This window comes from Trichomycterus rosablanca, chromosome 22 (assembly GCF_030014385.1).
Source record: "Trichomycterus rosablanca isolate fTriRos1 chromosome 22, fTriRos1.hap1, whole genome shotgun sequence".
NCBI lineage: Eukaryota > Metazoa > Chordata > Actinopteri > Siluriformes > Trichomycteridae > Trichomycterus > Trichomycterus rosablanca.
The window spans coordinates 21,441,175-21,455,544 of record NC_086009.1 but is presented as its reverse complement, the minus strand read 5'-3'; the positions used below and the strand labels follow the sequence as shown (position 1 = coordinate 21,455,544).

The window sequence follows — 14,370 nt, the reverse complement described above, 5'->3', positions numbered from 1 at the left end:
ACCTCCTCCTCCTCCTTATATCTGAAACTGCTTCACCTCCCACCATCAGCAGATAAGCAAATATGATCTACAGGACTGGATCTCTCACTATTTAGGTGAAGAGTCTCAGTTAAGGATCTCTGGAGATCAGACACCAGCAGATCCTCCTCCACCATGTTCTCTCCATCATCTCTACTGCTCCTGCTGGCAGCTGCTTCCTGTACGTTCTTTATCTAATAATCATGTTTCAGATGAACCTTCAGCACCGTTGATGCTTGTACATCATGTAATCAGCAGGTATTTTCCTCCACAGGTGGACGTTGTGTTGAACTGAATCAGCCTGGATCCATGACGGTCCAACCAGGTCAGGTTCTCTCTATCAACTGCAAGGTTTCGTATTCAGTTACGAGTTATACTACACATTGGATCCGACAGGCTGCAGGAGAAGCTCTGGAGTGGATTGGATTAATCAGCAGTGGTGGTAGCTTATATTACAATGATAAACTGAAAAATAAGTTCAGCATCTCCAGAGACACGAGCAGCAACACCATAACATTACGAGGCCAGAATGTACAAGCTGAAGATTCAGCTGTGTATTACTGCGCCCGTGAACCACAGTGATAGAGATCAACAACAGGCTCTACAAAAACTCCCTCACACACACTTACTGTAGCGTAGTGAAATCAGTGGGTCATTAATATAGAAGAACATCATATAACAAGAGGCTTTAAAACAAAACAAAGAAATGCTCATCAGGTAAACTAGAAAATATATAAGCTATGAAAAAAGCTGTACAACAAATTGACTAGATTTAATGTTTGGAGACAGCAGGGCGAGGTTGTACCTTTGAGCAGCTTTACTCAATGTCTCTTTCCATTATGTTTAGATTTACCAAACTGTCCAACCATCATGTCCAGATTTATCACAGTGCCCAATCAGCATGATCAGCTCTACCAAGTTGGTTTACCAGCAGGACCAGTTTGACTAAACTCTCTGTTAGGGAAAATATCAAGGTGTCCATAAACTTTTGGTAACTTGTTCTTCTCTTCTGACCTCAGTGTTACAACAGTGGAGCTCATTTCAGTAATAGTTAACTACAGAAGCTATCTGAAGAGAGGTTCTGTTCCTTCTCTGAATGTTATTGCTCTTGTTATAGTTGTAACTGATATGAATGTTATTTATAATTATTGTGTGAATGTGAATGTTGAAATGAATTATTTTTATTTTATAATAAAAATCTGCATGTTTTGGGTTTATAGTTTCATTCTGCTATACAGCCTCTTGGAGGAGCTCCTTCACTGTTGTTCCACAATGTTCCCCCCGCATGGTCAGAAATATGAATGTAAAACCTCCCACAATTACAGTGCTGCTGTTAATGTTGTTATAGTTGCATAAATATAACGACTGTAATTTGCATTTATATCTTGGTCATTATTGGAACCCCTTCTCGTGATAGTGAACACCCCTATGCAAAAGAAAGCAGTTATAAATCAGTTGAAGATGCTGATTTGTGAGAAGTAAGATTCGGTTGGGATGAACATGTTCTCCACATCTCTCCTGCTGCTCCTGGCTGCTGCAGCTGGTACGTGTGGGTACATCTTGAGATGGTTGATTTCCAGTTTAATTCCACTGATTAATTCTGTGATTTTTGTTCACAGGTACTGAATGTATCGAGCTGGTTCAGACTGCAGTCATGCATGTTAAACCTGGAGAACCATTTTCAGTCTCCTGTAAGATTACTGGTTATACATTTACAAGTTACTGTACCAACTGGATTCGGCAGCTCTCAGGAGGGGCACTGGAATGGATCGGGTGGCTCTGCAGTTCCAGCAGCTCTGGCACCAAAGATTCACTAAAGAACAAGATCAGTTTTACTGCCGAGGCCTCCAGTAACACCGTGTTTTTACAAGGGAAGAACTTTCAGACTGAGGACACAGCTGTGTATTACTGTGCTCGTAATGCACCTCATCACAAACTGTAGAGGAACTGGTACAAAAACATCCCTGATCTATCAGAAACAAGCTGAGAAATACTAATGATCCACCTACACCCACAAAACTGCTCATCAACTGATATAAAATCTAATTACATTTAAAAAATATGTTAAATTAGAGCTAAAAAGTAAAAATTACTTAAATAAATCGCTTACTTTTCTGAGTTCCCACGAATTCCTTCCCTTACAGACACATATGGTGCCTTCAAAGATGAACCAATTATTTAACACCATAAAATGAATGTTGTGTAATTAACTGCAAATATGGAGACAATTTAGTTTGTTATGTGTAGAGTATAAGAGGGTATCATGATTTGTTTGTAGGACAAGCTTTGGGAATTTTGAAATCTACTGGTAGGATTATTTTTGTAGGGACTAAACCGCAGTAAATGAAATGAGTATAAATGTTTTAGTTTGTGTAAAAAAAAAAAATCACATTTTGCACATAATAAACCGTATGCATGAGTACACGCTTAATCATGTAATAAAACTAAAAGCACATCTAATATCCCTCAGGTGTCCACATACTTTTGACCATGTAAACCTCCTCCTCCTTATATCTGAAACTGCTTCACCTCCCACCATCAGCGGATAAGCAAATATGATCTACAGGACTGGATCTCTCACTATTTAGGTGAAGAGTCTCAGTTAAAGATCTCTGGAGATCAGACACCAGCAGATCCTCCTCCACCATGTTCTCTCCATCATCTCTACTGCTCCTGCTGGCAGCTGCTTCCTGTACGTTCTTTATCTAATTATAATGTTTCAGATGAACCTTCAGCACCGTTGATGCTTGTACATCATGTAATCAGCAGGTATTTTCCTCCACAGGTGGACGCTGTTATGAACTGAATCAGCCTGGATCCATGACGGTACAACCAGGTCAGGTTCTCTCCATCAACTGTAAGGTTTCATATTCAGTTACGAGTTATACTACACATTGGATCCGACAGGCTGCAGGAGAAGCTCTGGAGTGGATTGGAGTTATCTATAGTGGTGGTGGCTTATATTACAATGATAAACTGAAAAATAAGTTCAGCATCTCCAGAGACACGAGCAGCAACACCATAACATTACGAGGCCAGAATGTACAATCTGAAGATTCAGCTGTGTATTACTGTGCGAGAGACACGATGATAAAGATCAACAACAAGCCTGTACAAAAACTACCTCAGAACTTGAGGAATCATGATTTACAGCTTTTCCAGTCAGGAGTGTTTAAGTCATTTTGAACAGTGAAGTAATGAAGCAGTTTTGAACTTGTTTCTCTACATAATGATTGAAGTTCTGCAGGATCATTTGTGAGGGACTTTGGTGCACCGCAAACATTCATTCATTCACTCACTGTCTGTTTTATCACCGCTTTATCTTCTTGGTCAGGGTTGCAGTGGGTCCTATTCAGTTGGCGAAAGGCAGGAAACACCCTGGATAGTTTGCCAATGCAGAGGAAACACACCACACACACACACACCACACACACACACACACACACACACACACACACACACACACACACCTAGGGGACTTTGTATCTCCAGTTAACCTGACTGCATGTCTTTGGACTGTTGTAGGAATCCAGAGCACCCAGAGAAAACCTGGACCTAGATCGCTCCACCTGTGAATCGAACCCATGACCTTCTGTCTGTGAAGCGGCAGTGCTACCCACCGAGCTACTGTGCCGTCCTAAACAACTGAAAGTTAAAGACTTTGCCCAGTGGCCCAACAGTGAAAGCTTGACAGTGGCGGGGTTTGAACCAGCAACATTCTGATCACTAGTTCAGTATCTTCACCAAAAAGCAAAATGTTTGATGGAGTAAAAATCATGACTGAAGAACAAGTTTGCAATACTTATTGTAAAGTCACTTATCGGAAATCAAAACAAAAATAAAAAACATTTATCAGTCAGATGGTTGTTCCTTTACATCATAAACTGTACAGAACTTTGGCCTCTTAGAGGCGCTCCTTCTCTATTTCTCCACAATATCTTCCCCACATGGTGAAAAATCCACAAGTTAGTCACAATCTCCACAATAAGAAGCTCCTGCTCCTCCTTATATCTGAAACTGCTTCACCTCCCACCATCAGCAGATAAGCAAATATGATCTACAGGACTGGATCTCTCACTATTTAGGTGAAGAGTCTCAGTTAAGGATCTCTGGAGATCAGACAGCAGCAGATCCTCCTCCACCATGTTCTCTCCATCATCTCTACTGCTCCTGCTGGCAGCTGCTTCCTGTACGTTGTTTATCTAATAATAATGTTTCAGATGAACCTTCAGCACCGTTGATGCTTGTACATCATGTAATCAGCAGGTATTTTCCTCCACAGGTGGACGCTGTTATGAACTGAGTCAGCCTGGATCCATGACGGTCCAACCAGGCCAGGTTCTCTCCATCAACTGCAAGGTTTCATATTCAGTTACGAGTTATGGTACAGGTTGGATCCGACAGGCTGCAGGAGAAGCTCTGGAGTGGATCGGATATATCAGCAGTGGTGGCAGCTTATATTACAATGAGAAACTGAAAAATAAGTTCAGCATCTCCAGAGACACGAGCAGCAACACCATAACATTACGAGGCCAGAATGTACAAGCTGAAGATTCAGCTGTGTATTACTGTGCGAGAGACACGATGATAAAGATCAACAACAAGCCTGTACAAAAACTCCCTCAGAACTTGAGGAATCATGATTTACAGCTTTTCCAGTCAGGAGTGTTTAAGTCATTTTGCACAGTGAAGTAATGAAGCAGTTTTGAACTTGTTTCTCTACATAATGATTGAAGTTCTGCAGGATCATTTGTGAGGGACTTTCCGTCCATCCATCATCATCCATCCATCATCATCATCCATCCATCATTATCATTCATCCATCATCATCCATCCAATCAAGTGATTTACAGGACCAAAAGTATGTGGAAAACGACAGAAGTGCTCACCAATTAGTTTGTGTTACTTCTATATGATTCTTATTATTCCACTGTTGAATTAACGAATCAGATAAACAAATATCATTTACAATAAGTAAAATTTTTGAACACACACTCACACACACACACACACACACACACACACACACACACACACACACACACTACTGTAGCATGTTAATCATAAATCTAACAGTAGGAGGAGATATTGTTCTTTACATGAAGCCAAAAAGCAGCAAACTAGAAAAGATAATAAAATAGAACAATAATAATAAAATGCTAATAAAACAAATATAAAAATAAAATAATATTTATAATAAATGTCTGGTTTTAAAATGCATGATAGTGGATTTTATAGAAAATCCAGGTTATGACAATAATTAAGATAACAAATAGAGTCGGGGTGTGAATACTTTTCCAGGTTGCTTTATGTAAATCCTCCACCCGTCGCTGCTACATAAACCAGATGAGTGTTTGTGTTGGTGAGGAGGATCAGAGCAGATCTGAGGATCAGAACCACAATGTTCTCATCATCAGTGCTGCTCCTGCTTACAGCTGCAATCTGTAGGTTCTCCTCACTGCTGGAATGAGCTTCCATCTCAGACCTGTTTCTCAAACTTCTAAATAATCTGATTTATTAATTTTTCATTATTATTTCCAGGTGGTGTTGAGAGTGTGGAGCTCACCCAGCCGGCCTCTGTGATTGTGAGGCCTGGAGAACAGTTCTCCATCTCCTGTAAGACCTCTGAGTCTGGCTATTGTGTACACTGGATACGCCAACCTGCCGGGAAAGCTCTGGAATGGCTCGGGTATCTGTGTAGTGGTGGTAGCACTAACATTAAGGACACGGTGAAAAACAAGATCAGTTTCAGCCAGGACAAAACCATCAGCACCGTTTATTTACGAGGACAAAACTTTCAGCCGGAGGACGCAGCTGTGTTTTACTGCGCCAGAGACACAGCAGCACAAACACAGAGGAGTCCTGTACAAAAACATCATGGTGGATCATCATCACTCACACGGTGCCTTCACCAGGATTATCATACATATACATTCCATTTCATTTCACACATTCATATTTAACTACTGTCATATATAATAAAGATAATAAATAATAAAGTCCAATAGATAATAAAGTCCAATATCCCTGCCGTCAACACCACACACTAGCTAACAAACAAGCGCCTGGCTAATGCTGTATAAATAAATCATTCAATCATTCACTGTCTTTATTTTTACCATCTCTTCATCCTAATCACGGTGGGTCTGATTTATTAAGTGAAAGGTGGGACACACACCGGACAGGTCACCAGTTTATCAAAGTTTATTACATTTCAAATTGTGAAACTGGTTTTAATTGTTATTGTTTTTATTTTTACTTAAATTAAAGGTTTGATGTCTCTCGTATGATGTAATGTGTCATTAAGTAATTGAACCATAAAGCTTTTGGATTCAGGGTTCATTTAAAACTACTTGTGTTCTCTTCTGTCCACTTTATTCACTTCATGTGTTTTAGAGAAGCTTAAATTCACTGACATTCAGTTACAGGTTGATTTAATTCTATTGGTTGAAGAGTCTCTATGCAAATTTCTGCTTCAGTATCACTGTAGGTGCATCATAAAGATCCACGTGTTACTCTTACAGATCTCACAACTGAACCACAGAACCACCAGACAGTCTGATTATGGAGCTCAGAGTCGTTCAGTACTGCGTCCTTATATTTATGATAACACAAGGTAGCACAAAGTTCTTCATATTAGTTCCACTGATTTGTATATTTGAATGTGTTGATGATGTTTGATGTTTATGTTTTAGCAGTGAGGAGTGATGAGATCCGACTGGACCAGCCTCCTACAGAGGTCAAGAAACCTGGAGAACATCTGAAGATCTCCTGTAAAATTACTGGTTTTAAAATGACAGGATCCTGCAGAAACCAGGAAAAGCTCTTGAATGGATTGGCAGGATGAATGCTGGCAGCAATGCTGCAGAATATGCAGAATCAATGAAAGCCCGGTTCAAGCTGAGTGAAAATGTTCAAGCAAGTACACAGTACCTAGAGATCCAGAGTCTGAGAGCAGAAGATACTGCAGTTTATTACTGCGCCCGACAATCACAGTGACTGGAACTGAAGAAGCAGCTGTACAAAAACATCCCACTGTATCACTCAACACACTGAAACCTCCTCTACTGTAGATTCTCTTCATTATTCTTTATTCTGGTGGATCTACTTGATCTTATATTGTAGACTCTTGTATCTTCGTCTTAGTTTTAATATTTTAGATTAGAAACAATCATACAAAGTTCATAGACTAAATCCTAAGTGAAAGTAATGTCACTGCATGTTAACAGATCTACAGAGCTCTTGTGTTAAATGAGGAACAAAACAAACCCAGAACTGATCTTGAATAACTAAAGACATGAATAATGCCGCCAGCTTTCACAACTTTTAAACAACTTTTAATTCACAGAACCGAGTTCTAATCTCCGTTACAGCAAGGCCGTAGACCTGAACGGAACACTGGGGGGAACAAATCTACACGGCAAGGGAAAGGAGGGGGAACATTCTTGCCAAATCAACAACTTATGGGAACACTAATGGATCCTAACATTACACACAGCTAGTGAGCAGAATGTGTTTATATCTAATGTTTACATCTGTATATTGGGGGGGTGGGGGGGTATTTCGACACCTTAAATTTTGCCTGACTGTCATTATATACAGTGGACTCAAAATATCTGTAATATTTACCCAACCTACACGTACTCACCTTTAATATCAAAGTAAAAACATGTTTAGAGTATTTTAAAAGGTATTTAAATATGAAAATGTGTTATTTACAATAAAAAATTGCTTTGAAATTAAGTGGAGTCCAGCTTCTGTGATTTGAATTGATTAAACGTTTGGAAATCCACAAACCTGGGTCTCCAAAACCCCCAATTTACACTGCATCCGTGTTCAAACTGTAGTGAAGCATAAATCAGTGCAAAGATATAAAACTATATTTAAGGCTTACAATGTTCCCAGGACCCTCAAAGTGGCCTAAATAGTTTTAAAACGAATGAAGCTTGGCACAGCCTTAAACTTTACTATAATTGGGCATCCAGGCAGGAAGAGCCCTGGTCAGGAAGATAAAAAAGGACCCAACAGACACCCTGATCAGGTTCTAAACATTCACTGGAAGGACAACTATCCATCTTTCCTCTGTTGCTCAGCTTACCACTGAGTTCCATACCACCTCCCAAAGTACAATTACAACATAAGAATCATCAATTTGAGACTTAATTGATAATTTTTTAAGCAAGGGGTCCCATATGAGCTTTTTTACAAAATCGTCATTAATATTGTGGCTCAGACTTTTTTTCTGAAAAATAATAAAAACAAGCAAAAGAAAATCCACAAGTTAGTCACAATCTCCACAATAAGAACCTCCTCCTCCTCCTTATATCTGAAACTGCTTCACCTCCCACCATCAGCAGATAAGCAAATATGATCTACAGGACTGGATCTCTCACTATTTAGGTGAAGAGTCTCAGTTAAGGATCTCTGGAGATCAGACACCAGCAGATCCTCCTCCACCATGTTCTCTCCATCATCTCTACTGCTCCTGCTGGCAGCTGCTTCCTGTACGTTCTTTATCTAATAATAATGTTTCAGATGAACCTTCAGCACCGTTGATGCTTGTACATCATGTAATCAGCAGGTATTTTCCTCCACAGGTGGACGCTGTTATGAACTGAATCAGCCTGGATCCATGACGGTCCAACCAGGCCAGGTTCTCTCCATCAACTGCAAGGTTTCATATTCAGTTACGAGTTATACTACTTTCTGGATCCGACAGGCTGCAGGAGAAGCTCTGGAGTGGATCGGATACATCAATAATGCTGGTAGCACAGCTTACAATGATAAACTGAAAAATAAGTTCAGCATCTCCAGAGACACGAGCAGCAACACCATAACATTACGAGGCCAGAATGTACAAGCTGAAGATTCAGCTGTGTATTACTGTGCGAGAGACACGGTGATAGAGATCAACAACAAGCCTGTACAAAAACTCCCTGTGTAATATATAAAGAGCCTGAAAGTATTAACCCCCCCCCCCCCCCCCCTCCTTCCTTGGTGGAATCATATTTTATCAACACAGACCCACCCCGACCCAAACACTACCAACACTGACAGAACAGTAATAAACAACAACATTCAATCTTTCCTAGCTTGTTTATTGTTAAAAAACATTAGCATTCTGACCCGAGACATGCAGGTTGAGCAGAAGTGTCAGTAGTAGGACCTGATCACTTTGTATTATTATGTTTTTCTATTTTTTTAATGTACTTTTGTCTTTGACACACACACACACACACACACACACACACACACACACACACACACACACACACTCATACACACACATTGCAGTAGCATGTTAATCATAAATCTAACAGTAGGAGGAGATATTGTTCTTTACATGAAGCCAAAAAGCAGCAAACTAGAAACTATAATAAAATACAACAGTAATAATAAAATACTAAAAAAACAAATATGAAAATAAAATACTGATTTTAAAATGCATGATAGTGGATCTGATAGTAAATCCAGGTTATGACAATAATTAAGATAACAAATAGAGTCGGGGTGTGAATACTTTTTCAGGTTGCTTTATGTAAATCCTCCACCCGTCGCTGCTACATAAACCAGATGAGTGTTTGTGTTGGTGAGGAGGATCAGAGCAGATCTGAGGATCAGAACCACAATGTTCTCATCATCAGTGCTGCTCCTGCTTACAGCTGCAATCTGTAGGTTCTCCTCACTGCTGGAATGAGCTTCCATCTCAGACCTGTTTCTCAAACTTCTAAATAATCTGATTTATTAATCTATCATTATTATTTCCAGGTGGTGTTGAGAGTGTGGAGCTCACCCAGCCGGCCTCTGTGATAGTGAGGCCTGGAGAACAGTTCTCCATCTCCTGTAAGATCTCTGAGTCCAGCTACTGTATACACTGGATACGCCAACCTGCCGGGAAAGCTCTGGAATGGCTCGGGTATCTGTGTGAAAGTGGTGGCACTAACATTAAGGACACGGTGAAAAACAAGATCAGTTTCAGCCAGGACAAAACCATCAGCACCGTTTATTTACGAGGACAAAACTTTCAGCCGGAGGACGCAGCTGTGTTTTACTGCGCCAGAGACACAGCAGCACAAACACAGAGGAGTCCTGTACAAAAACATCATGGTGGATCATCATACCTCACACGGGGCCTTCACCAGGATTATCATACATATACATTCCATTTCATTTCACACATTCATATTTAACTACTGTCATATATAATAAAGATAATAAATAATAAAGTCCAATAAATAATAAAGTCCAATATCACTGCCGTCAACACCACACACTATCTAACAAACAAGCGCCTGGCTAATGCTGTATAAATAAATCATTCAATCATTCATTGTGTTTATTTTTACCATCTCTTCATCCTAATCACGGTGGGTCTGATTCATTGAGTGAAAGGTTGGACACACCCCGGACAGGTTGCCAGTTTATCAAAGGGCGGACACACACTTGTCCTGGCCGCACGTCTTTGGACTCGTAGAAGGAAACCGGAGCACCCGGAGGAAAACCACACAGACACAGAGAGAACATGCAAACTTCATACAGAAAGGACCCTGGCTGCCTGGCAGGGAAATCGAACCCAGACCCTTCTCACTGAAGTGACAGCACCAGATTGAATAAAAGATTTTAAATAATAGTAAATCATTTGGAAACGTGATGACCCAAAATGCAACCGTCTGATGTAAAGTAAAGAATACATGTGTGTCGTCTTCGAGGCGTTTCATTACAGTTCTGTTGTTTTAGGCTGATTAATTTTTCAGTATAAATTTTAATATTTTCTATTCATTTATTTTTTAGTCATTGACTGATTTTAGAAGATCATCAGGTTTGTTTCCTTTGTTTCTGCTCTCTAATGTGTCTCATCTTGATGACTGACAAGAAAAATTTTGACTTGGGCATCCAGGCAGAAAGAGCCCTGGTCAGGAAGCTAAGAAAGGACCCAACAGACACACTAATAGGGTTCTAAATATCCACTGGAAGGACAACTATCCATCTGTCTCTGTTGCTCAGCTTACCACTGAGTTCCATACTGCCTCCGAAAGTACAAAAAAAAAACCAACATAAGAATCATCAATCTGAAGCTTAATTGATCATTTTTAAAGTGAGAAAAATCCACTAGTTAGTCACAATCTCCACAATAAGAACCTCCTCCTGCTCCTCCTTATATCTGAAACTGCTTCACCTCCCACCATCAGCGGATAAGCAAATATGATCTACAGGACTGGATCTCTCACTATTTAGGTGAAGAGTCTCAGTTAAGGATCTCTGGAGATCAGACACCAGCAGATCCTCCTCCACCATGTTCTCTCCATCATCTCTACTGCTCCTGCTGGCAGCTGCTTCCTGTACGTTCTTTATCTAATAATAATGTTTCAGATGAACCTTCAGCACCGTTGATGCTTGTACATCATGTAATCAGCAGGTATTTTCCTCCACAGGTGGACGTTGTGTTGAACTGAATCAGCCTGGATCCATGACGGTCCAACCAGGCCAGGTTCTCTCCATCAACTGCAAGGTTTCGTATTCAGTTACGAGTCAACATACAGCCTGGATCCGACAGGCTGCAGGAGAAGCTCTGGAGTGGATCGGATATATCGATAGCAGCAAGGCTGATTTTTTTATTATTATAATTGGTAATGGGTGTCATCAGGTGGTGGAAATACATTTATAATTACATTTAATCAACAAAAAAAAATAAAACCTTGTAAATTGATTCCATATTCACTAGAAATCTGATATAATGGCAACATATAGAGAGAAAATTAGTGATCCAATTATACACACCTGAGGAACTCAACAGTCACTTCATTAAGTCGCATCAAAGCTCCACAGAAACTCAGTTCCTGTTTAACATTTATGCAAATCTCCTATTTTCTGGTAATATTAGCATCATATGTACCTGGACACAAGCACTTTCTGATCACACTTGCTGTAACATCATGTGGACTTCAGCTGCTCTGCTGCTGCTCGCTGTGGCTTCCTGTAAGAGTTTAGATTTAAATTTGTACAGACTGTCTAATCTAATAAACACATTTTAACATTTCAGACTTTTCTGTTCTCTTTTTTTACAGATGTGTCCTGTGCTACCGAGCTCATCCAGCCAGATTCAGTGGTTGTAAAGTCTGGTGAGACTTTAATCATCAACTGTAGAGTTTCAGGAGCTTCAATTACTGACAGCAGCAGCCATTTTGGAACAGCTTGGATTCGACAGCCTGCAGGAAAAGCTCTGGAATGGATCAACACAATTTATTATGATGGAGATATTTATGAAAAAGATTCACTTAAAAACAAGTTTGTTGTTTCTCGAGACACGTCCAGTAACACGGTGACCCTACAGGGACAGAAGATGCAGAATGAAGATACAGCTGTGTATTACTGCGCTCGTGTAGCACCACACTGGTACAGGAAATTACAGCGCTGTACAAAAAGATCTAACCCACTGACACCCCCCATCATCATGAACATCTCATCAGATAAACATGCATTACAGTTTTTAATAAACAAAAAGCATAAATTACACATGAACAAAAATATATGGACAACACTTACAATGTTATACAATCTCCATAAAAAGATTTTAACAGTTACTTCATGGTGTAAAGCACAAATTAGTTAAATTAGAGCTAAAAAGTAAAAATTACTGTCTTCAACATCTACCCAAACCTTCACAGCTTTAAAATGTAATCCTTATCATTCTTACCAGTCACAAACCCAATTACATGCACACATCAGATAACAATGAAATAACTTTTACTGACAATTATGATTTTATTTTAAATAATACGTGAACACTGTGATACTGGACACAATACAATAGATGTCGAGTTAATGTTTTAATCCAGAGTGTGTATGGGGTAAGGTAAGAAATTTTTTGTAGGGCAAGCTTTGGGAAATCTACCTGTAGGACTATTTTTATAGGGACTAAACCACAGTAATGGAAATGAATATAAAGGTTTTTGTCTGTGAGTCACATTTATATTTTCAGCATTTAGCAGACACTTTTATCCAAAGCGACTTACACAATGAGCAATTGAGGGTTAAGGGCGTTTCTCAGGGATCCAACAGTGGCAACTTGGTGGTGGCGGGGCTTGAACCGGCAACCTTCTGTTTACTAGTCCAGTACCTTAGCCACTGAGCTATCACTGCCCATGCTTAATCATGTAATAAAACAAAAAGGACATCTAATATCTTTTAGGTGTCCACATACTTTTGACCATGTAAACCTCCTCCTTATATCTGAATCTGCTTCACCTCCCACCATCAGCGGATAAGCAAATATGATCTACAGGACTGGATCTCTCACTATTTAGGTGAAGAGTCTCAGTTAAGGATCTCTGGAGATCAGACACCAGCAGATCCTCCTCCACCATGTTCTCTCCATCATCTCTACTGCTCCTGCTGGCAGCTGCTTCCTGTACGTTCTTTATCTAATAATAATGTTTCAGATGAACCTTCAGCACCGTTGATGCTTGTACATCATGTAATCAGCAGGTATTTTCCTCCACAGGTGGACGTTGTGTTGAACTGAATCAGCCTGGATCCATGACGGTCCAACCAGGCCAGGTTCTCTCCATCAACTGTAAGGTTTCATATTCAGTTACGAGTCATCATACAGGCTGGATCCGACAGGCTGCAGGAGAAGCTCTGGAGTGGATTGGATTCATCAATAGTGGTGGTGGCACAGCTTACAATGATAAACTGAAAAATAAGTTCAGCATCTCCAGAGACACGAGCAGCAACACCATAACATTACGAGGCCAGAATGTACAAGCTGAAGATTCAGCTGTGTATTACTGTGCGAGATTCACAGTGATGATGAGTAGTGGAGTCACCTCACAAAAACCATCTCAAGCTCTCAGTGTGAACCAGACACTATTTCAGATGTTATTGCGTCATTTAACAAAACAGGGCACCTCTACAACCCTCCCCATCAGCGGTATTTTATTGACTGGAATACATGATGTACAAAAAAATTGTAAACAATTCCTAATTTTTTTATCTGACTGTAAAAGGTTAAAGTGTTCATTTAAAATATGAAAATAACAACAGTCTGTGATTATATTAGATAAAGCTGGATGTGTTGTATAATATTAGGACCTGCATGAATGGTAACTCAAGGGTAAAGTTACTGGACTAGTAAACAGAAGGTTGCTGGTTTGAGCCCCACATCTGCCAGGTTGCTACTGCTGGACCCTTGAGCAAGGCCCTTAACCTGCTATTACTTGGACTATATACGGTCTTAAAAAAATATGCAGGCCATTTCAAACTGTTTAAACATACAGTATTAATTTTAACTCCAATATGAAAGTAAAACAGCAGAGCTCCACTTTCTGTCAGCTGTGGTTCCACCGTGTGTTT

At 39.9% G+C, this 14,370-nt stretch overlaps 7 gene segments (V, D, J or C); all 7 read left to right on the top strand.

Moving 5' to 3' along the window:
* Window positions 1–153: 153 nt before the first annotated feature.
* On the top strand, window positions 154–600 carry LOC134300217 (Ig heavy chain V region 914-like). The segment is given in 2 exon segments: window positions 154–199; window positions 293–600. Coding segments are annotated over 2 exon segments (354 nt in total).
* Window positions 601–1,518: 918 nt separating this feature from the next.
* LOC134300390 (immunoglobulin heavy variable 1-18-like) lies at window positions 1,519–1,960 on the top strand. The segment is given in 2 exon segments: window positions 1,519–1,561; window positions 1,638–1,960. Coding segments are annotated over 2 exon segments (366 nt in total).
* A 2,201-nt stretch (window positions 1,961–4,161) lies between these two features.
* Window positions 4,162–4,713, top strand: LOC134300389 (Ig heavy chain V region 914-like). The segment is given in 2 exon segments: window positions 4,162–4,207; window positions 4,301–4,713. Coding segments are annotated over 2 exon segments (459 nt in total).
* Window positions 4,714–5,419: 706 nt separating this feature from the next.
* Window positions 5,420–6,865, top strand: LOC134300388 (Ig heavy chain V region 23-like). The segment is given in 4 exon segments: window positions 5,420–5,462; window positions 5,560–5,882; window positions 6,543–6,597; window positions 6,714–6,865. Coding segments are annotated over 4 exon segments (573 nt in total).
* A 1,571-nt stretch (window positions 6,866–8,436) lies between these two features.
* Window positions 8,437–8,962, top strand: LOC134300387 (Ig heavy chain V region 186-1-like). The segment is given in 2 exon segments: window positions 8,437–8,522; window positions 8,616–8,962. Coding segments are annotated over 2 exon segments (393 nt in total).
* A 684-nt stretch (window positions 8,963–9,646) lies between these two features.
* Window positions 9,647–11,471, top strand: LOC134300386 (Ig heavy chain V region 23-like). The segment is given in 4 exon segments: window positions 9,647–9,689; window positions 9,787–10,109; window positions 11,208–11,357; window positions 11,451–11,471. Coding segments are annotated over 4 exon segments (537 nt in total).
* A 480-nt stretch (window positions 11,472–11,951) lies between these two features.
* Window positions 11,952–13,283, top strand: LOC134300385 (Ig heavy chain V region 5A-like). The segment is given in 3 exon segments: window positions 11,952–11,994; window positions 12,084–12,411; window positions 13,208–13,283. Coding segments are annotated over 3 exon segments (447 nt in total).
* Window positions 13,284–14,370: the final 1,087 nt, after the last annotated feature.